Raw genomic sequence first — 23,673 nt, forward strand, 5'->3', positions numbered from 1 at the left:
GACGCTTATTCGTGTCAAATTTCAATACGATACAAAACAAAATTTCAACCAAAATTCGAATTCAAAAAAATTCGTGTTTTTATCTTAGAATTATTTAGTCTTATTTATTCTTAGAAAAACCACCGGTAGAGACGTTTTGTGCTACAATTAACATTAGAATGCGTTTTGGCGTATTAATTAATTAATCGCTTTTCTTTAGTTCAATCGTTTGGATCAAATCTTTGGACACTAATTTAACTGCCTTTTCTTCAATGCAAATGACTAAAAATTTGCAGACCTATGCATTCGCGGGAACAATACACGAATAGTCAATAAAAAAAATTTGTATGTTTATTAATTGTTTAAATAAAAAACCATTTTAACGAAAATGCTTAAATTCTCTTGTTTTTTTCAATGAAGAAACTTGAAACTTTTACAGATTGTTGCTAATTATATGAACCATAATTTCACTTTTTACGTTAATTGTTTACGTGATGCTTCATAAATGAACAATAAAGTTTCAAATTTTTTACCGATTCCGACTACTTTTCATGTTTGTACATCATATGTTTTACACATATTTTAGTAAACATGACGATATATTTTAATGTTTGAAAAGTGTAAGACTACAAAGTAAAAAATAAAAAAATATGAAAAAATATTTTTAAAAACGCTTTTTCTTTAGTTACGAGTGACTGAAATTCGAAATATTATAAAAAAATCGACTAAAAAGCAAAAAATAAAGAATATTGAAAAAATCTAACAAATTCGTTAAAGAAAAGCGTGGGGCGAAAACCGTTTATTCGATGAAGACGCGCCACGCTTTTCTTTGACGAATGTGTTACGATTTTTTCAATTTTTTTTTTTTGCTTTTTAGTTGACTTTTTTATATTTTTAATTTAAGTCACTCGTAATTAAAGAAGAGCGTTTCTTAAAAAAATAATATAATAATAAAAAATAATGATTTTTTCATATTTTTTTATTAGTAATAATTCTTATTTGACCAAATATTTTCGTTATCTGACTGATTTTATTCTGTTTCTTCTTCCTGCTCAGTTGTCCCTTTTCAGGAATCGCTGTTTCTAATTTCTCTTCTTCTTCTTCGCCACTCATAACACTCTATCTTTCGTCCGACAAATTTTCATGTCTACGTGTAATTGCAGTCTTTGTTTTAAAATTTTTCTTGGGACTTTAGTTACCCTAGCTCTTTCCATAATCAAGTCGTTCCTGATCGTCTCCATTCTAGTCTTACCCAACAACCACCGTAACATGATCACATCAGCTCATCTTTTTTTCCTGAACCTTCTTTATAGGGCCACACTTACATCAGTGCTATTCTCACCACACTATTGTATATATTTTCTTTTAGCTCTTTGTTTCCCTACTCGTCCTAGTTCTCAAAGTAATTATCCAACCATTCTTGTTTCTCCCAACCACATATTTATATTCCATTTTAGACCTGCCGATCTTCAGTCCTTCCTCTTCAATAACTATTCTCTGGTAGAACATATATAAGGTTAAACAGGTAGGGACGCAGTGAAAAGCCTTAATGCAAACCAACCGTCACTGTAGAACTTTGTCAATTCGACACAAGTACTTACTTTGGTGTGCACTCCTTCACGAGCTTAACGTACTTCTCAGGAACCCAATTATCTCTCATACATCTCCATAGCTCTTGACTAGGAACTGCTTTCACAAGATCTATAAATACCAATTGTAGTTCTCTTTTCTTCAGGCATAAACCCAAACTGTTGTCCTATCGATGTCTCTCTCTTTAACCTTCGCTCTACAGTTCTCTCTGCCACGAAATGTCAACCCCTTCCTCTCCTAGAGCTGTCCAAACCTCCACAAGTATTTCATCAGGTCAACCCAGTTATCTCTCATACATCTCCATAGCTCTTTACTAGGAACTGTGTCGTACGCTACAAGATCTATAAATACCAAATGTAGTTCTCTTTTCTTCTGGCATAAACCCAAACTGTTCTCCTATCGATGTCTCTGTCTTTAACCTTCGCTCTACAGTTCTCTCTGCCACGAAACGTCAATCCATTCCTCTCCTAGAGCTGTCCAAACCTCCACAAGTATTCCATCAGGTCCTACTACTTTATTTTTTTTTTTTTCATCTTATTTACCGTCTCGACTACTCGTCTCTAGCTATCTCGCTATCTTCGGTATTACATTCTCATTTGGGATCCCGCATGCTCTGTTTCTCTTCACTACTTGCACTCCTTCACGAGCTTTACGTACTTCTCAGGAACCCAATTATCTCTCATACACCTCCATAGCTCTTGACTAGGAACTGTGTCGTACGCCTTCTCAAGATCTATAAATACCAAATGTAGTTCTCTTTTCTTCTGACATAAACCCAAACTGTTTTCCTATCGATGTCTCTCTCTTTAACCTTCGCTCTACAGTTCTCTCTGCCACGAAATGTTAATCCATTCCTCTTCTAGAGCTGTCCAAACCTCCACAAGTATTTCATCAGGTCCTACTGCTTTACCATTTTTCATCCTATTTACCGCCTCGACAACTCGTCTCTAGCTATCTCGCTATCTTCGGTATTACATTCTCATTTGGGATCCCGCATGCTCTGTTTCTCTTCACTACTTGCACTCCTTCACGAGCTTTACGTACTTCTCAGGAACCCAATTATCTCTCATACATGTCCATAGCTCTTGACTAGGAACTGTGTCGTACGCCTTCTCAAGATCTATAAATACCAAATGTAGTTCTCTTTTCTTCTGGCATAAACCCAAACTGTTTTCCTATCGATGTCTCTGTCTTTAACCTTCGCTCTACAGTTCTCTCTGCCACGAAATGTCAATCCATTCCTCTCCTAGAGCTGTCCAAACCTCCACAAGTATTTCATCAGGTCCTACTGCTTTACTATTTTTCATCCTATTTACCGTCTCGACAACTCGTCTCTAGCTATCTCGCTATCTTCGGTATTACATTTTCATTTGGGATCCCGCATGCTCTGTTTCTCGTCTGATGTTCTTCGTTTAGAAACTTTCCAAAGTAAGTACTTATACTGTCTTTGATCTATTTCTGCATTGGTTCTTAATACTCTTCCATCTACACTCTTAATCTGCCGTACATGAGTCAAGTCTTTTGATGACTTAACCCTTACTTTAGCAATGCTATTATAACCTTTTCATTTCATCGAATGTTTCCAACTCTTCATACAGCTGTGCAGACGATCTTTCCTTATTATAGTCCAAGAGGCAGCGCTGAAAAATCTCTTTAAATTTACTAAAGCTAGATTTTTCACAGTTGGTTACTGTGAGTGTGTAGAGAAACATGCTGCGGTCGGTCAAGCGAAACGTAGAACAGGAGTTACTGAGAGGGTATCAAAATTGCTTTCCTACGAAGGTAATTAAATCCATTTACTAAGGATGAAAATCAGTACACACATTCTAAATTAAATATAAATAAAAGTTATTATAGTCGATCAGCTGTATGACGGGACAGAGCCGGTCGGTCGGCCCCGCCCAGTGAATGTACAGGGTTATTCACTATATTTTGATCCCCTTGTAAACTGCTTTATTTACAGAATTAGAAAAAAATGTAAAATGCAAAAGTTATTCGATTTTTAAATTATGATTTTTTGACATATATATATATATCGTACTAGTGACGTCATCCATTTGGGCGTGATGACGTAATCGACTATTTTTTAAATGGGAATAGAGGTCGAGTGCTAGCTCATTTTAAAGGCTATTCAATTCCCTATTCAGTAATATAAACATTAACATGACTAATTATACAGGGTGTCCAAAAACATTTTTTTAATTAAATTAATTATTTAATTAATAATTCAAAAAAAAAATTGGACACCCTGTATAAATAATGATCTTAATGTTTATAGTACTGTATAGACAATTGAATAGCCTTTCAAGTGAGCTAGCACACGACCCCTATTCTCATTTAAAAAAATAGTCGATTACGTCATCACGCCCAGATGGATTACCTGACTAGTACGATATATATGTCAAAAAATCATAATTAAAAAATCGAATAACTTTTGTATTTTACATTTTTTCTAATTCTGTAAATAAAGCAGTTTACAAGGGGGTCAAAATATAGTGAATAACCCTGTACATTTATTGGGGCCGACCGACCGGCTCTGTTCCGTCATACAGCTGACCGACTATAATAACTTTTATTTTTATTCAATTTAGAATGTGTGAACTGATTTTCAGCCTTAGTAAATGGATTTAATTACCTTCGTACGAAAGCAACTTTGATACCCTCTCAGTAACCCCTGTTCTACGTTTCGCTTGACCGACCGCAGTATGTTTCTCTACACAATCACAGTAATCAACTGTGAAAAATTTAGCTTTAGTAAATTTAAAGAGATTTTTCAGCGCTGCTTCTCCGTCTATTAGTAGTAACTACGGCGCGCTTTGCTTTCCTCTTTGTTACCTTGTTGCTCCCTATTTCCCTTTGTTCTCACTCTATCATACTTTTTTCTAGCCTCTTTCTTTTCTCTAACATTCTCTTGCACTTCATCAAGACACCACCGAATTTCTTTGTCTCTAGGAGACTCTTCATCAGATTAGACCGGGCTCTTGAAGTATTTGAGTATGCAAAACCTGATGGCAACTATCCGGCAACTATGTTCGGATTCTTTTACCTGAGACCTTGTACAATGAAAAACTGAATCTTGCCGGAAGGTGCTACGGTGCCTTGTTACCTCCTTCCAACCCCTCTGTTAAGGGCAGATAAAAAGTGATTTTTTGCAAAAGAAAACATTTTTTTTTAATTTTTGGGGCATTCGCATTCTAAGCAAAAAAAGTTCGGACAAGTTTTTTCGTAAAATGCATAGTTTTCGATATAAACTCGGTTAAACTTTAAAAAATCGAAAAATTGCAATTTTTGAACCCGAATAACTTTTGATTCAAAAATTAGATAGCAATTCTACTTCCAGCATTTTAAAGTTCAAGTCAAATTATACCGGTTTTGATTATCTGCTTTGCTAAAAATTTATTTTTGTTTATTGTTAAACAAAGCTATAATAAAACAGTGTTTAAGCGTTTTGTCTCATGTCCGCACCGCGCCAAGGATTAAAACCTATTAACAAAGCAGTATGTGTCTATAGCAGGGGTGGCCAAACTGTGGCTCTTTGAAGGATTATTTGTGGCTCTCAATAAATGGACCTGATTTACTTTTAATTTTTGTTTTTCAAAATGTCTTAAATTACTGACAACAAATATAAAAGACTAAGTGTAACATCAGGACTTGGACAAGGAGACCCCTTATCACTGTTGCTATTCAATTTTGCCTTAGAATATTATGTAATAAGTAATATATGATCTAAGCTGACAGGAAGATTTGCTAATCGAGGATCAAAACTATTGTTGTCATTTGCTGATGATATAGGTGCAGTCACTCAATTTACACAAGAGACGTAAGAGAGTTGTTTTCACAACTCGAGGAGAAAACAGGTAGTCTGGGCCGTCAAATATATGTAGAGAAGACGAAATACATGCTAATACCCAAAACTCCAAGACCAAGGAGTTAGGCAGAACATAACTATTAATGGCCACAATTTGCAATTGGTAAAAAAAGAGTTAAATATATGGCGGTAATCACACATGACAACTATATCTGAGACCTATAGAATCAAAACCTGCTAGATCCATGTGTTGAAATTTTGTCAGGAGGCTAAAAGAATATTAAAAATGCATAGCCGTAACCAGGATGATCCTAAGGGGGGTTACAACTACCTTAAAGGGGGGGTTACAACTACTGGAAGGTCTCTGAAGGGTATGGTGTTAAGCATATAGAGCTCAAAGTACATCCCAATGGGGGGGGGTTATAACCCCCAAAACCCCCCTGGTTACGCCGATATAAAAATGTAAATTTTCCAAAACCTATCCGGTATTCTTCAATCAAAGGGGCATCAATAAATATCATAAAATGGCACACTAATTTGTAATTTTTCTGCACGCCCATTACATCTTCAGAAATTTGTACTTAGTTTGGATTTAGCAGAACGAAAAATTTAGAATTTAGCAGGTTTTGATTCTGATGGGCTCATCTAAAAAGAGGTCTCAGTAAGGATAGTTGCGTGGAATAAAACATTATACTCCCTAGCATCATTATTAAGATCTAAGCAGCTAAAAAGACAATCTAAATTAAGACTGTATAGCTAATTATTCGCTAAGATGAGATGGGCAGTTCATGTGGTAAATCAGAGGAAGACAGAGGGTTAAAGGCGGTGTTTTTTGAAAGACGATAGAAGATAAGTAGTCAGCCCCAGAAAAAGATGGAAGGATGATGGACAATCGAAGTATCCTGAATTAGCAAAAGCTGCTTGTAGAATTATTTGAATATTTGAAACAACGATGTTAACCATTTTATTTCACTTTAAAATTCGTGAAATCCAAACAGTGAGAGAAAAATTGAATACCTTCTGTACACTTTTTAGATAATTGTTTAATTGCGTCTCTCGAAACATTTCAAATTTTGAAAAAGGGCTCGGACTATCAATGAGCTTGGCCACCCCTGGTCTATAGCTTTGTTTAACAATAAAAAAATAATTTTTAGCAATGCAAATAATCAAAATCGGTATAATTTGACTTGAGCTTTCAAATTCTGCAAGCAGAATTGCTATTTTATTTTTTAATCAAAAGTTATTCGGTTTCAAAAATTGCATTTTTTCAATTTTCTGAAAGTTCAACCTCGTTTATCTCGAAAACTATGCATTTTACGAAAAGAACATTTTTTACTTAGAATGACCCAAAAAAATACAAAAAAAAATGTTTTGTTTTGCGAAAAATCGCTTTTTATCTGCCCTTAACATAGGGGAAGGGAGGGGATAACAAGGCACCATCGCACCAAATCCATTGGTGGAATGCGGTCCTCATCTCAAATTGTGGCTTTTTTAATTTACTACAACTTTCTATTTAAAAGTTTTTCTTTAAAATGGATTGACGAGTATTTGTATAAACGTTAGTTGTCAGTATTAATCAATATTTCATGTAAATAAGTTGTTTTTATAAATGGTAAAGATTGCAAGCTATTAACATGACTGTTTACTGTTTACCAAGTTTCATATAATTATATGAAGATCTACGACGGTTATGACTGAAGGAGTTAATGTACCTACCTATATTATATAAAATTATTAAAATTTTGATCTATTTTACAGTGGCGACGAGTGACTTTTTCTGAAGTGTTACCAAAACCAGATGCAAAAAATCTTATTTAAAAAAATGAAGATATGGCTAAATGTATATATACACTCACCGGCACAAAATTCCGCCACCCAAAATTTTTGATTAAGTTTGACAATCTATTACTTTATTATCTGTACTTCGATTTTAGAGATTCTTGCACGAGTTTGTAGGTACATACATGTATTGATGTCAATTGCTATTATTCCGGTAAGAAAAAATTTTGGGGTGAATGTAAGCGTTGTTTTTTTTCCTAACTTTAAAAAATTCTGTGGAAAAATTGGAGGGCTGATTTTGTTTCATACTCCTTTTGTATTATCCTGGAGGTATCACTAAGGTCCTGTTTTTTGAATTATCTGAATGTCTCTTTTCTTGTAAGAGCTGTAATTAAAAACACTGCTTTGAAGGTTTATTTAATTAAAAATATCAAACGCACTAAAATTAACAAAACAAAACAAATTTAACAACAAAACCAAACAATTCCATAGCGGTTATGTCCACCTCTTGCAGCAACGACTGCTCGCCTGTGTTTTCCTTGCCTGGGGAATAGCCCGATATTCCTCTACCAGGGGCATAACTGTACCAAATTTTCTGGAGGCCTAGGATGACGGCAAATAGCTTTTTTTATTCATCCCATAAATGCTTAATATGATTGAGATCTGGGCTGCATGCGGGCCATTCTAATCTTATCAATCCAACCTCAATTGTATGAGTCAATCAGTGTTTTTATTTACAAAAAATGGTACAGCTCTTACAAGAAAAAAGATATTCGGATAATTCAAAAACAAAATGTTCGTGATGCCTCCGGGAAAATATGACAGGACTATGAAACAAAATCAGCTATTCCATTTTTCCACAGAATTTTTTAAAATTAGGAGATAATACAACGCTTCATTTCACCCCTGTACAATGACATGCAAGCAAAATTTTTTGTTATTGGAATAATACCAAACAATAAGAATACATGTACCTACAAACTGGTGCAAGAATCTTGAAAATCGGAGCACAAATAATAAAGTTATAAATTGTCAAACTTAATCAAAAATTTTGGGTGGCGGAATTTTGTGCCAGTGAGTGTAGCTTCAATAATATCATTTTGTATATCACTTGAAACTCTCGAAAAAACAGATGTTTCTAGATGTTGACAAAATTTTTGATCTTTTTTGGCAATTAATGTTAACAATTGCCTGGATTGTCATAGTCGTCGCACTCAAAATGACCACTAAACGCTAGTTCTTGTTTGGCCCAAAAACATACAGTATCTATTATAAGTGTGCTAAGGATATACCTATCTATTTTTTTAACAAACTCATTATGTTTAGCAATATTTGCTTTAAAAGCTTGGTTAAGAGAACTTTTGATTTTTGTTATGCCAAACTGAATCAAATTGGGTATACATCTTATATGTAGGTAACGGAGAAATTCCATGTCTCCTTTTTAAAAATCTAACACTATTAAAATCGTGAACCTGGTCCACCCATTTTTCTGTAGAAACCAGAAGACATGGTCAAGAATACAGTGTATTTTTCTTGCAACCATAATATAACCAAGGATTTTCACTGTACCAACTAAATTTAAAATATCGAACTACTTTTGTTGATTCCTTTTTTAAATTGTTTAAAATAGGTCTTTCATTTTCAATCTCATTTTTTTCTTCAAAATTATACAAGGAGAATTACTTTTCAAGTAGTTGATCGATTAAGAAGCGACACTTATCCATGGTTAACTGCACGCACACTTTTTATAGGTACTGTCACCAATTTTAAATCTGGTAACAGCGCTACTGATACACAGCGCGATTATGCCGTCGCTTCTTCAAAATTTTCAGTCACTAGCCGGTCCCGAGTGCCAGCGTGGGTATATAACCATTGTAACCAGAAATGAGTCTGCTGACAGAGTATAATAAAGTGCAACCGAGTCACATAAACTCGCCAATATTTTCGTGTCTACGAGTAGTTGACGATTTATTGAGTTAGGTACTATTACCACATAATATAATAATATATTTCTATTGGTAAAAATATTGGTAAATAGAATTATTCATCGTCATAAAATATTTATTTGCAAGATTTTTAACTGTTACCAATGGTAACAGTGGTTACATGGACGCTTCGCCAGTACTATTTTAGGTGAAATTGTATGTTATAAGTACATATCCATAAAATGTTGAATGGGTTGCATATGTGAGTTCATTTCAAATGAAGTAAAGAAACACAGCCTTACTCACAATCATTTAATTTACTTCGACGACCGGTTTCGATCTCTACAATATACAGATCGTTTAAACATGTTATCGATGAACTTACAAAGCATCCCTTGTAACGGCATCATTTAATCACTTGTAACGCCGACCGGGGCAAATTGCGGAAAAAGACTCGGCGCCTCTTTAAAGAAGCGAAAAGAACAGATGACTGGGCCGGATATGCCCGGGCTCTGACCAAGTTTAACAAAGCTGTGAGAAAGGCTAGGAGAAAAGATTGGAGAAAGCAATGTGAGGAGATCGCCACGGCTCCCGCTCCTGCTAAACTCCAACGGATACTCTCCAAACAGCCGGCTAACCCACTGGGGACCCTCGAGGCCCCCGGGGGTGGCTTTACAGCAGATGGCAAGGAGACACTGGAGCTTATGCTCCAGACACATCTCCCTGACTCGGTGGTAACCAATGAGCCGGATGCTCGGCTGGGTCAGGAGGGACTGGAAAACAGAACCTCTAGAGCTAGCTGGGAAACGGCAAAAAGGCTGTCACATATGCTAGGGTGGAATAGGCCATACACTCATTTTTACCCTATAAATCCACCGGACCAGAAGGGATATATCCTGTATTACTGCAACAGGGGTGGGACATTATTGGACCGCTCATGTGCAGGATTTTCCGGGCGAGCGTGGCATTTGGGTATGTCCCGCGTGACTGGAAACTGGCCAGGGTGGTCTTTATACCTAAGCCGGGCAAGAATCCTCTAGACCCCAAGGCATATAGACCTATTACTCTCCCGTCCTTTATTTTAAAAGCACTAGAGAAATTGATGGGGATGCATGTGCGGCAAACCTTTCTCAAAGAAAGGCCACTGCACTGCAATCAACATGCTTACCGGGTGGGCAGATCGTGCGACTCAGCCTTGCACCATTTGGTGTCTAGGATAGAGGAGACGATTGAACACAAAGAAGTGGCGCTTGGTACCTTCCTCGATATCGAGGGAGCGTTTAACAACACCACGTATGATGCCATGCTTAAGGCGGCGGAGAGGCACGGCATAGATGAAACCTGTCGCAGGTGGATTAGCTCCACACTGCATGGCCGACAGGCACAGGCTTCACTATTTGGGGAAACCATGAGGGTCACTGCTACAAAGGGAACAGCGCAGGGGGAGTAATATCCCCGCTGCTATGGAACCTAGTGGTAGACGAACTTCTGGTAGAACTGAATAACTTGGGATTCTACACCCAGGGTTATGCAGATGATATCTGTATTTTAATCCGGGGGAAGATTCCACACGTAGTTTCGGAGCTAACGCTCCGGGCTATAAAAGTCGTAGAAAGCTGGTGCGAGAGGGTCAGCTTAAGTGTTAACCCCTCAAAAACAGTTATTATACCGTTCACACACAGGAGGAAATTGGAGGGCCTCACGCCCCCCAAACTCATGGGTGTGCAACTCAATTTGGCTACAGAGGTGCGCTACCTGGGCCTTATGCTTGATACCAAGCTAACCTGGAATGCACAACTAGCAGCGACCGTTGCCAAGGGCAAGAAAACCCTCATGATTGCTCGTAGGGCAATTGGCAAAACTTGGGGCTTAAGCCCGGGAATCACTAAGTGGATTTATACTGCTATAGTGAGGCCCTCCCTCACATATGCTAGTGCTGTGTGGTGGACAAAAATGAACCAAAGTTGTGCAGCCAAAGAACTTGGGAAAGTTCAGAGGCTAGCACTACTTTGTGTTACCGGGGTAATGAAAAGTACCCCGACGGCAGCCATGGAGGTACTCATGGGACTCCCTCCCCTGCACCTTCTGGTGATGGTCGAGGTGAGGCTAGGGGCCTACAGGCTGCAGTTAAATGGTGTCTGGAGGCAAAGGTCATACGGGCACACCAGGATTGTGGGGCACATTCGTGACCCCATCCTGGATATGGTAAGTGACTAGAGTCCGGTCACTCACAAATTTGATCCTCCCTTCAAGCTGGGGTTAAAACCCCCGTTGGAGGGGGATAAAAGACCGCAGAGTGAGCTAACATGGTTCACGGACGGTTCAGTGATGGGCGGGCGCTCTGGAGCTGGAGTGTATGGTGTGGAACGCGAGGTGTGCATATCTATGCTTCTTGGGAAGTACACCACTATATTCCAGGCGGAGGTGGCTGCTATCACGACTTGCGTCGTAGAGAATATTCGAATGGGCCTTGAGAATAGGACCATACGTATTCTCTCGGACAGTCAGGCAGCACTTAAGGCCATTGCCAGCTGGAGAATTAACTCTAAGCTCGTGCTGGAATGCCGACAACACCTGGAAACCCTGGCCTACCGAAACCGAGTGGAACTCGGGTGGGTGCCGGGACATACGGGGGTTGAAGGAAACGAAAGAGCCGACTCACTTGCGAGAGAGGGCTCGGCTGTCCCCCTTACTGGGCCTGAGCCTGGCCTAGGGGTGACCAAATCGGCTGTCAAAGAAGCCGTTGCTAAATGGATCCTTGCGCAGCACACCCGACACTGGAACGATATTTCGGGACAGCGGCACAGCAAGTTAATGATGGGGCGGCCAAACCCCTCGCTAACCGATGAGGCCCTACGACTCGGAAGGAAAAAGCTTAGGGCGGTAACTGGCTTACTAACCGGACACTGCACCCTAAGAAAACACCTGCACAACATGGGGATCTTTCACGGAGACCCTGTTTGCAGGAAATGTGGGGAGGCAGATGAAACTGCCTCACATGTCATATTTGACTGTCCAGCCCAAACCCGATGGCGACTGCAATACGGGGTCGAAAACTCGAACCTAAGTGTCAGAAGTCAGGTCAAGAACCTAATAAAGGGTCTTGTCCTGCTAGCTGGGAGAATGGACCTCTTATAGGTAACAGACGACTTAACTTCAAGTTAAGTAATCCCGAACCCATTGGGGACAAAAACCCAATGATGGTTTAACCCGAGACCGAGCGGTGTGCAATAAGCCTACTCAGGCTGTAGCACGGGCCCCATGGCCACCCGGTTCGATCTAAGAAAAAAAAACGCCGACCAGAAGATGATCGAAACCGGTCGTCGAAGTAAATTAAATGATTGTGAGTAAGTCTGTGTTTCTTTACTTCATATTACATATCCATAAACTTATATTAATCCATTCGTACCGCGTGGGTAATAAGCTAGAAATAGACCATGTTCGGGACACTCAAAGATCCAGGTAGCTGACTATTTTTATAGTTATTGTATACGTATAGGAAGAAAACCTACCTGTTTCCTGCCTAGAGTTCGCGTCTGTTTTTTAATTATTAACAATTTGGTGCAAAAATCGCGATTTTTTCAATTTTTGGCACCCCATTCAAAAGATAAATAGTTGACATAAAATTACAAAATTTAATTTTTTAGGTATTAAGGTAATAGGTAATTAGGTAATAATTAAAAAACGGACGCGAACTCTAGGCAGGAAACATATAGGTTTTCTTCCTATAGGTCTACAATAACTAAAAAAGTAGTCAGCTACCTGGATCTTTGAGTGTCCCGAGAAAATCCTTATTACTCTGGACTCTGGACTATGTACCTAGTCGGTTCCGTTCGGTTTTAATCCTTGGCTCGATGCGGACATGCGACAAAACGCTCAAACACTGTTTGTTTATAGCTTTGTTTAACAATAAAAAAAATTATTTTTAGCAAGGCAAATAATCAAAACTGGTATAATTTGACTTAAACTTTCAAATGCTGCAAGCAGAATTGCTATTCTATTTTTTAATCAAAAGTTATTCGGGTTCAAAAATTGCACGTTTTCGATTTTTTTAAAGTTTAACCGCGTTTATCTCGAAAACTATGCATTTTACGAAAAAACTTGTAAGAACATTTTTTTCTTAGAATGACCCAAAAATAAAAAGAAATTTTTTTTTGCGAAAAATCGCTTTTTATCTGCCCTTAACATGGGGGGAGGGGGTAAGAAAACACCAGGGAGTTTTTGTGCACACAAATACGTAAACGTAACGCATCATTTTGACATATACGCTTGCGCATTAATGGTTGAACTCCCGTATCTCGATACGTATTACCTAAAGTAACGCTCTGATACGTACGTTCAGACGCATCCCTATCGAGACGAAAGTTACCGAATGCACAAGCGGATCTTACCCGATTACGGCGATTACCTACCAAATCAACATTTCATCAGAGTATCAGAGGATTGTCCGTGTATAAACATTTAAGGTTATATTCATTTAGTATATTTGTGTAAAATTATTCTATGTTTGTTATTGGAAATTGGAACTTCATAATTTAAAATTTGATTGTTTTTTAAGTTGTCTATTAATAAAGCAAAACAAACAAATCTTGTATTTAAGAAATACAGTGATCACCACAATAACTAGATAAACAAATGCCCTAACTTCAGTAAAAATTTCAAATAAATATGAACACACTATTTACATTATACTGGAATTCTGATGTAGGTACAATAATTTACAACTAATAAGTAGGTATAAACAAAAATAAAAAATTTAAAACTAAGGAAAAATAATATTTTTATATTTAAATAGAAGCAATTAAAACCATACAATTTCATCATTCACATTTACCTTTTTTTATATTTATTTATTAACTATATCTATATTGTGTAAACATTGTTTTATATTTTTAATGTCAACGGAATTTAAAAATAACTTTACGTTACGTTAGGCAGTTACAAAAACTACCTATTAACGTTCATCATTCTTACGATACGTTAGTGCTTTACGTATAGGGAGATACGTTACGTTACGTAGCTACAAAAACTCCCTGCCATCTCACCTTCCGGCAAGATTCAGTTTTTCTTTCTTCAAGGTCTCAGGTAAAAGAATCCATACATAGTTGCCGGCCCTCAGGTTTTGCATACTCAAATACTTCCAGAGCCTGCACTAGACGTTCAGTCACTTCGTCTCCCAGTCGTACCACAATATTTCTGTTGGCTTCCCACTGGTGATTGGCCGTATTATCTTTTTATTATCTTTTTCCTCAAGCTCTTCCAGCACTCCTCTTAAACACTCTTGTGAATATTGAAAATATAATACAACAAAACATAATTCAGTATAATACAGCATAAAATAACCTCGGAAAATTTTTCTTGAAATTTAAACAAACTTCAAGGGTTGAAAAAAAAGAATGTGTGTGTACTTTGTACGCACGTAAGAAGTTATACTTCTATTATATAATTTCAAAGAAATAAATATACTTAACAGGTTATTTGTATTTTATTTAAATATTAAACTAACTTTCTTACCTACCACTTTTAAAAAAATTTTATTAAAACATTTCTCATACATACTGACAAATTTAATAGACCAAGTGAAGTATACAAAAATACTTTAAATATACTTACTATTATTATAAAATATCTTATTCCCGAGGACGACAAATCCAATGACACAAAAATTATAATAAATAATACATTTACTAAAAACACTAATATATACTTTTAATGACATTTGCGCTGACAGCGCTGATATATGCATATCTTGAAAGATTAGCAACGAACTACATGCCGTCTGTGTGCACATGAGCCCGGTATTATAAAATTTCACTCACGATCGTAAAGAAGTATAGCTTAAAAAAATAAAATTTTAAGTGATCTATAAATAGGACGCCGGTCTATAATGGGTTAATGTTACGCATTACAATTTAAAGGAAAAATCTTATAAACAAAAAAAGGTCTATTTGGTATTCTATGTAAATACAGCTTGTTTAAAAACAAAATCTGAAAGGAAATTGTCAGTTTATCATTCTCGTATAAGGGAACTTTAGATATTCTCTATTCCACTTCTGATTTTTCTCGGCGTGGCTAGATGAGAGTTTGAAGCGATAAGGCATGCTGCTGGTGGAAGGTAAATTGCTGTTTTAGTAAGTGAGATTATCATTAGTAGCCATAGAGACTGAACAACTCTGCGCATTCTAAAAGGATAGTTCAATATTCCTCTTATATTTTTATTCAGGAAAAGGAAAAATGAGAGAATAAAAACGACTATATTCCAGAATGATACAAACGCGCCGAAGAAATTTGTTTTAGTATACCTGACAAAATAAAATATAATATATAATATAATATATTGCTGTTTGTCTTGAGTTGGTCATTCAGAATTATATCTGTATTTTTTAATTTATTAATTTCCATAGATTCTAATAAAGATAGCTTAATGCCTTTATTTTGAATATGCAGAATTTGAAACTCTTCATTAAAAGAATGATTATGATCTAGAAGGTGAAGTGCGTATGTAGAAGTGTCTGTTTTTCTATTGTTGAAAGCCCTTTTGTGTTCTGCTATCCATTTGTCAAAAGTTCTGCCAGTTTGACCGATGTAAGTTTTCGGACAGTCACCACAAGTTAGTTTGTAGACATGAAAGAAAAAACAACTACAGAGTGGTGTCTACAAACTAACTTGAGGTGACTGTCCGAAAACTTACATCGGTCAAACTGGCAGAACCTTTGACAAACGGATAGCAGAACACAAAAGGGCTTTCAACAATAGAAAAACAGACACTTCTACATACGCACTTCACCTTCTAGATCATAATCATTCTTTTAATGAAGGGTTTCAAATTCTGCATATTCAAAATAAAAGCCTTAAGCTATCTTTATTAGAATCTATGGAAATTAATAAATTAAAAAATACAGAAATAAATCTGAATGACCAACTCGAGACAAACAGCTCCCCACTTCTGAACCTCTTCAGTTAAAGACTTTAAAAAGGCAAACACATAGTAAACTAAATCACTTGAGAAATGCACTCTGCCGAAACAGCAGTAGTCACATAGTTATAATAAATTTTGTGGAAGTATAGAAAACAAACGATTTTTAGTGTTTTATTGTTAGACTTAATTTTATTGCTTTAATCTTTATTTACATATTAAAGAAAACATTACGAAATCACCTCTTAGTATTATTAATACCAATTTTGACCAAGAATACTATGTAATTTGATACCAGAAGAATACAAAAACAATGTTATTTTTAACCTAAATTCTTGTTATCCGAAACACCCTCCCTCACTCAATTATTTTGGTTGACGGAGGTTTTACTGTATATAGGGTGAGGCAGATAAAGGGCCTATTTGGGGGAAAATTGGAATAAAGGGGTTTTAAAGACTGATCTATTTAATGAAAATATTTTCATATATTTGGTACTTCCGGTTATACCGGAAGTTGCGTATAACTTCGTTTTTTTTTTAAATAGGACACCCTGTATATTTTCATATTCTTGGATTCTCCTTGATTTCTTCTTTCTTAAAATATGAGGTTTTATAATATTATACAGGGTAGTTTAAAAGACAATTACGTTTTTTTTATTAATTTCGTAGCAAATTTCACACCCTGTAGAATTGTAGTAGTTTGACATCAAAAATTCTATTTATATTTAAATGATTTTTAATATAGTCTACTATTGTTAAGAATGATTAGTATAGCTAAATTTTTAATTTTAGTATACAGGGTTGGTCGAAATTCGGAATGAGTATTTTCTGAGTTTTCTTAAATGGAACACTCTGTATTTTAGTATTGTAATGAAATGCTATTTTATGGTACTTTTTAATTTCTTAAGCATTCCCTATACCTAACTGCTTTAATTTGTGCTTAATTGTTAATCGCAGCAGCAATCTTAACTACGTAGTTCTTTTGATAGCTCAACCATTATTGGCAATTTTAAGTACCAGTCTAGATTAATATGTATTTATTTCCGAAAACCTTTTTGTGATAGAACATTTTCACGGCCAACTTAAAAAAATTTCACGTATTGTTTGGTTTGAATCACCAATAATTCACAAATTAAAGCAGTTAGGTATAGGGTATGCTTAAGAAATTAAAAAGTACCGTAAAATAGTATTTCATTGCAATACTAAAATACAGGGTGTTCTATTTAAGAAAACTCAGAAAATACTCATTCCGAGTTTCGACCAACCCTGTATACTAAAATTAAAAATTTAGCTATACTTATAATTCTTAACAATAGTAGACTATATTAAAAATCATTTAAATATAAATAGAGTTTTTGATATCAAACTACTACAATTCTACAGGGTGTGAAAGTTGCTACGAAATTAATAAAAAAACGTAAAACTACCCTGTATAATATTATAAAACCTCATATTTTAAGAAAGAATAATCAAGGAGAATCCAAAAATGTGAAAATATAAAGGGTGTCCCATTTAAAAAAAACCAAGTTATAAGCAACTTCCGGTATAACCGGAAGTACCAAATAGATGAAAATATTTTCATTAAATAGATCAGTCTTTAAAACCCCTTCATTCCAATTTTCATGATTCAGTTGCCTTTAGTTCTCGAGATATTTCTAATAGGCCCTTTATCTGCGTCACCGTGTATACAGACTGTTCCAACGAAAATTTGACGCCCCCAGAAACTCAGAAACAAAGAGTTTCTTCGAAATTTAAAAAAAACATGTCAATTTATATTGGGAGGGGAACGAATTTTCATGCAAAATTCATGCCCTCAAATGTAACCCCCTACTTTCCCGCATCAACCCTCAGTTTTTTTAAAATAGCAAGTGTGGTCGAGTGGTACATCATTTGGAAGGTAATTTTTTTCTCTATACGGTACTCTAATTTTTTTTAATTTACCTAATAATTTTGAAGATAATTTTGGACTTAACAAATATAAATTAGTTATATCCGGAATTATCTTTAAGGTTATTCCGCAAACTCAAAAAAATAAAGGGACATGTAGAGAAAAAAATACTTTTCAAAGAATGTGCCGCTCGACTACAATTGCTATTTAAAAAATCTGGGGGTTGATTCGGGCAGTAGGGGGTTATATTTGAGGGCATGAATTTTGCATGAAAATTCGTCCCTTTTTCAATACAAACCGACGTGTTTTTTTAATTGTAAATAAACTCGTCGTTTCTGAATTTCTGGGGGGGGGTCAAATTTTCATTGGAACACAATGTATATATTTATGTTCGGAAAGGTTTTAACGGTTATTATATACAATTAAACATAAAACTAAAATTAATATGTATATGTATATAAGCTGTACACTCCCGTGGAAGTTATAGCTGTTTTTCATTTTAATGATCCGTTAAGACATGGGGGATCAGTCCACTTTTCTTCTAATCTGTCTCCTCAAAGCTTCTGGTGTGTCTTCGTTTCCGTCACTACTTTTCTCCACTCATTTCGGTTCTCAGTCTTTTTTTTCCAGTTTCGAATTCCCATAACTCTTAAGTCGTTTTTGACTTGCTGTTTCCATCTTGCTTTTGGTCTGCCTCGTGCTCTTGTCTCAGGGGGTATCCAGTTGGTAATAACTTTAATGGGATCATCTTCACTTTTTCTACTTATATGACCATACCACCTTATTCTTCGTGCTTTTGCTTCTTTCACTATGTTTTCTCCTTCCATCCATTGTTCTATTTCGTGGTTCATCCAGGGTCTTCTTTCGTTTTCATTTATTACTTTTGGTCCCAGAATGTTGCGCATTATTTTTCTTTCAAATACTTTCAGCTGCTCTTCTTCTTTTAACGTTAGGGTGTTGGTTTCTATGGCATACATTACCACTGGCCTTTTGGTAGTCTTATATATTTGCATCTTTGTATTTCTGCTTAATTTTTTATCTTTTATTATTTTTTTATTTTTGTGGTAAGCTCTATTTCCTGCTTGTAGTTTGTGTTTCAGGTCTATTTTTTCATTATCTCTACTAATCATCGTTCCCAAGTATTTGAATGTATCTACTTCCTCAAATCTGTAATTATTTATTATCATTTGTGTTAGTCTTGTTTTCTTGAATCTGCTTGCGTTCATGTACTTTGTTTTTTCCATATTAATATCTAGTTCTCTCCTTTTTGCCCCTTTTTCTCTTTCGGAGAATGCCTTAATTGATGATCTTTTGTCCCGAGCTATTATAACGACATCATCTGCATAACCTACTATTTGTACTGCATTTTTATTAATTATTCCGTTATTTGTTGCTTCTTATATTGCACAATCTAGAGCTGTAATGAATAACTCAGTTGACAGGGCATCCCCTTGTCTGACTCCGTTTTGGACCCTAATCTTCTCTGTTGTCTTTTGACCTTGTGGCCAGTTTGCGGGCTGCAAAGTAGTCGGGGCACACTTTAAACTATTTTATTTGTTTATTTACAACAAACTACATACTAAAACAAGTAAGAAAAATTATGACAGTTGTATTCTCAGTTTCTAAAATCTTCTGACAGACGTCCGTCAATCCGTCTCCTCTTCTTTCCCCAGCCGGTCAACACATATGTGGTCGTAGGCTAACTGTCAATCTGCCACAGGGCTCCCCTCCAGTGAAGAACCTACTGGTTTCGAACGGCAATGTTGACCGTGTTACTCATCAGACGGTTGGCATATACATGTTCTTCCTGTACCTGTTGGGCCGCTGGAATATATGCTGGCTTGAGTCGGTCCATGGAAATTCTCTGAGGAACATTTTTGACATCTACAGTTAGAAACTTGTCACTTCGTTCCAACACTCTGAACGGGCCGGTATAGTGAGGTGTAAGCGGAGGCTTTACTTTATCAGTCCGCACAAACACATGACTCGTAGTCTGCAGATCCGGATGGACAAAGGCAGTGCGGACTGAGTGGTTGCTCGTCGGTATAGGCCGCAATGCTCCCATGGTCTGACGTAGTCGTTGGACAAAACTATGCTCGTCGGGTGTAGCAGCACTAGGGACAAGCAGCTGTCCAGGGAGACATATTGGTTTACCATACACTAACTCGGAGGCTGTACACGCAATGTCCTGTTTGAAAGTGTTTCGAAGGCTTAGCATGACCAGAGGGAGGGCGTCAACCCACGATACTGTGTCCGCGGCGATGAGAGCAGCCTTAAGGGTTCGGTGGAAACGTTCAATACATCCATTTGACTGTGGGTGGTAGGCAGTGGTTTTAATATGTTGTACACCTAGCAATCTATTGAGCTGGCGAAATAAGTGGCTCTCAAATTGCCTACCTCGATCCGTTGTTATGGTTGCTGGCACACCAAACCGAGATATCCATCCCTCAAGGAGCTTCTGCGCAACAACTTCGGCTGTAATTTCCGAGATAGGTATGGCCTCGGGCCATCTTGTGAAACGATCGATGATTGTGAGCAGGTATCGAAAGTTCTGATTTGTTGGAAGTGGGCCCACAATGTCGACATGTATGTGTGCGAATCGATCGTCTGGCATTCCTATAGGTGTCACAGGTGTAACAGTGTGACGTCCAATTTTGGCACGTTGACATTCGATGCACTCTCGTGACCACTGCTTGACTTGGCGATTCATGTTATGCCACACAAAGCGTTCGGCAATCATTCGTAATGTAGCAGCATGTCCTGGGTGGGACTGCGTGTGGAACTTCAGGAAAACGTCTCTCTGGAACACAGCTGGCACATAAACTCGTATACGACCATCTTGGACTGAACAATAAATAGGTCGTTGGCTATCTGGTAGAACTATTCGCTGAAGTTGTAAGGAGCTAGCAGGATCGTTCAGAGTTTGTTGGAGAGTCTCATCTGTAGTCTGAGCTTCGGATAGCCGGTTATAGTCAATCGTAATGGGTGTTGTGACAGCGTCTACTTCGGGTCGTGAGAGACAATCGGCAACGATATTGGCTGCACCCTGAATATGTCGAATGTCGGTCGAGAATTGTCCAATAAATTCTAGTTGGCGTATCTGTCGTGGGGACTGCCGCTCATGTCGCTGTTGGAAGGCAAACGTTAAAGGCTTGTGGTCAGTATAAATGGTAAACGGCATGCCCTCAAGAAAATGGCGGAAGTGATGTATGCCACTGAATATGGCCAGCAGCTCTCGGTCATAAGTGCTATAGTTTCGCTCCGTCTTAGAAAGCTTTCTAGAGAAGAAAGCGATGGGTTGTAGATGTTCACCTATAAGCTGTTGCAAAACACCGCCGATGGCAACATCTGAGGCATCAACTGACATGTTCAATTGGGCATTCGGTGCTGGGAAAACCAATTCAGTCGACGCGGCCAAGAGTTCTTTGACTTTGGAGAAAGCTGCTGCAGCTGCTGGTGTTAATGTCAGTTCTTGCTTCTTTTTCTTTTGCTGAGACAGTAAGTCGGTTAATGGCATTAGTTCATTCGCAGCATTTGGTAACCAACGTCTGTAGAAATTGAGCATACCCATAAACCTTCGTAGCTGTCGATAGGTCGTAGGTTGTGGAAAGTTACGAATTGCGCCTACTTTAGCCGGCAATGGACGAACGCCAGTTGGGGAGACCGTGGCACCCAGGAAGTTTACTTCACTTTCACGGAATTTTGATTTATCCTTATTGATTTGAAGTCCATTTGCTTCCAGAATCCGAAGTACTGATGCCAGGTGTTTCTCATGCTCGGTATCAGTCTCCGAGGCAACCAAAATATCGTCGATGTATACATACACATATGGGCATTCTCGAAAAAGGTGATCGAGGTACCTCTGGAACGTCTGGGCAGCATTTCGCAAACCGAATGGCATTCGGAGAAACTCGTAAAGTCCAAAGGGGGTTATTACAGCCGTCTTTTGTACATCCTTCGGGTGGACTGGAATTTGGTAAAAAGCACGTACCAAATCAATACAAGAGAAAATTCTCTTTCCATGTAGCTGGTTAGCAAAATCCTGGATGTGCGGTATTGGGTAGCGATCTGGTTTGGTCATGGCATTTAGACGGCGAAAATCTCCACAGGCTCGCCATCGTCCATTGGACTTCTTAACCAAGTGAAGCGGACTAGCCCAAGATGACTTTGATGGTCGGATAATGCCTGCCTGCATCAGCTCATTAAATTCTGCTCGTGCAGCTTGAAAACGATCTGGTGGAAGTCTTCGTGGTTTAGAAAATACTGGTGTACCTCGAGTCTCAATATAGTGCTGGACCCTTTCAGTATCCTCTGGTATAGTGGCTGCCGGACGATCGTAAGGATGGGCAGTGGATAGGCCTACTTCTGGTACTTTAACACGACGAGACACACAGGTAATACTGCTTGACATATTTGAGCTTACTAGTCGTTTGTTTCTCATGTCAACACTAATGCCATAATGTGTAAGAAAATCGGCTCCTAGTATGGGTGTGGTGACATCTGCGACTACAAAAGTCCATGTTACAGGTTGGTCTAGACCAAGGTTTAATGAAAGTTGTCTCTGCCCATACGTTTGGATGCACGATCCGGTGGCAGAATATAGGCATACAGTGCTGGGCCGAGTCGCAGTGCAGATTTTACGTGGAAGCACACTCAGGTCTGCCCCTGTATCAATAAGGAACTGAAGTTGGAGAACACTATCGGTAATGAAGAGGCGGCGTGGTATGTGAGGGGCTGCAGTTGCCGCCATTACTGCGCCCTTTCGTCGTTTTTTGTAAAACTGCAGGGTGGTCTACATTTCTTTGCTTGTGCACCAAATCTTCGATGGTAGTAACACTGCTCGTCAGATGATGACTTGGCACTCTTGACCATTTGAATCTGTTGCCGTTCTTCAGCTACAGCTAATCTGTTGGATAAAGCGCTCACTTGGTCATTCAATGCAGCCACTGCTTTGTCTAAGATAGGGCTTTCGGTAACAGCCATGACTGGAAAATTGGAACATCGGAGGTACTTATCGGCTTTCTTAGCAAGCTCTTCTAGATCTCCATCAAGAACAGATATAACACTTCGAACCGAAGGTGGTAGGCGGTCCAACCAAAAATTTTTTAGAACTTGTGTACTAATGCTATCCGTGGCCAGAGCTTGCATTCTGTGGAGTAGTTGAGTGGGTTTTAAGTCACCCAGAGTGAGCTCCATTAATCTGTGGATCCTTTCATCTGAGCTAATGCCATACCTTTCGAGAAGGCGAGCTTTCAGTTGTGTATAGGCATTGCCAGCAGTTGGATTCTTTACAATATCCGCCACTTCTATTAGTATGTCACTGTTTAAACTAGCAACAGTATGATCGAATTTGCAGTTGTCAGATGTTATTTTGGCTTGTCGGAACTGCGCCTCCAGCCGAAGAAACCATAGTTCTGGTTCATTGCGCCAAAACTCTGGAGCTTTTATGCCTACCCGTGCAATTATTGGGTGATCATTGCCTTCGTATGGTGTAGCATTATCGTTTGGCATTGTTTGGTCGTTATCTGTCATAATGTCGTCTTTAAATCCTTGTACTTACAGTCTTTTTCTCGGGGTCACCAATGTGGCCGGTTTGCGGGCTGCAAAGTAGTCGGGGCACACTTTAAACTATTTTATTTGTTTATTTACAACAAACTACATACTAAAACAAGTAAGAAAAATTATGACAGTTGTATTCTCAGTTTCTAAAATCTTCTGACAGACGTCCGTCAATCCGTCTCCTCTTCTTTCCCCAGCCGGTCAACACATATGTGGTCGTAGGCTAACTG

The 23,673-nt window shown here is 37.8% G+C and overlaps 2 protein-coding genes across 2 annotated transcripts; both read right to left on the reverse strand.

The window, feature by feature from the left end:
* Positions 1 to 14,245: 14,245 nt before the first annotated feature.
* On the reverse strand, positions 14,246 to 22,634 carry LOC126883626 (uncharacterized). Its single transcript, XM_050649279.1, has 2 exons — positions 22,157 to 22,634; positions 14,246 to 14,361 (listed from the first exon to the last, which is right to left on the reverse strand). Exons 1-2 carry the CDS (start codon positions 22,632 to 22,634, stop codon positions 14,246 to 14,248), a joined length of 594 nt encoding a protein of 197 aa, XP_050505236.1.
* LOC126883627 (uncharacterized) lies at positions 22,634 to 23,416 on the reverse strand. Its single transcript, XM_050649280.1, has one exon. The coding sequence runs from the start codon at positions 23,414 to 23,416 to the stop codon at positions 22,634 to 22,636; it is 783 nt and encodes a 260-aa protein (XP_050505237.1).
* Between the last annotated feature and the right edge of the window lie 257 nt (positions 23,417 to 23,673).

The sequence above is a fragment of the Diabrotica virgifera genome, chromosome 4 (assembly GCF_917563875.1).
Source record: "Diabrotica virgifera virgifera chromosome 4, PGI_DIABVI_V3a".
Classification (NCBI taxonomy): Eukaryota; Metazoa; Arthropoda; class Insecta; order Coleoptera; family Chrysomelidae; genus Diabrotica; species Diabrotica virgifera.

What these genes read in the sequence shown, in the direction of transcription:
- LOC126883627 (XM_050649280.1), bottom strand. Translation starts at nt 23,416, where the DNA reads ATGACAGATAACGACCAAACAATGCCAAACGATAATGCTACACCATAC.
- LOC126883626 (XM_050649279.1), bottom strand. Translation starts at nt 22,634, where the DNA reads ATGGCGGCAACTGCAGCCCCTCACATACCACGCCGCCTCTTCATTACC. An exon ending in GCACTATATTGAGACTCGAG is followed by an intron (nt 14,362 to 22,156) that starts GTACACCAGTAT and finishes AATATTCACAAG; the next exon opens with AGTGTTTAAGAGGAGTGCTG.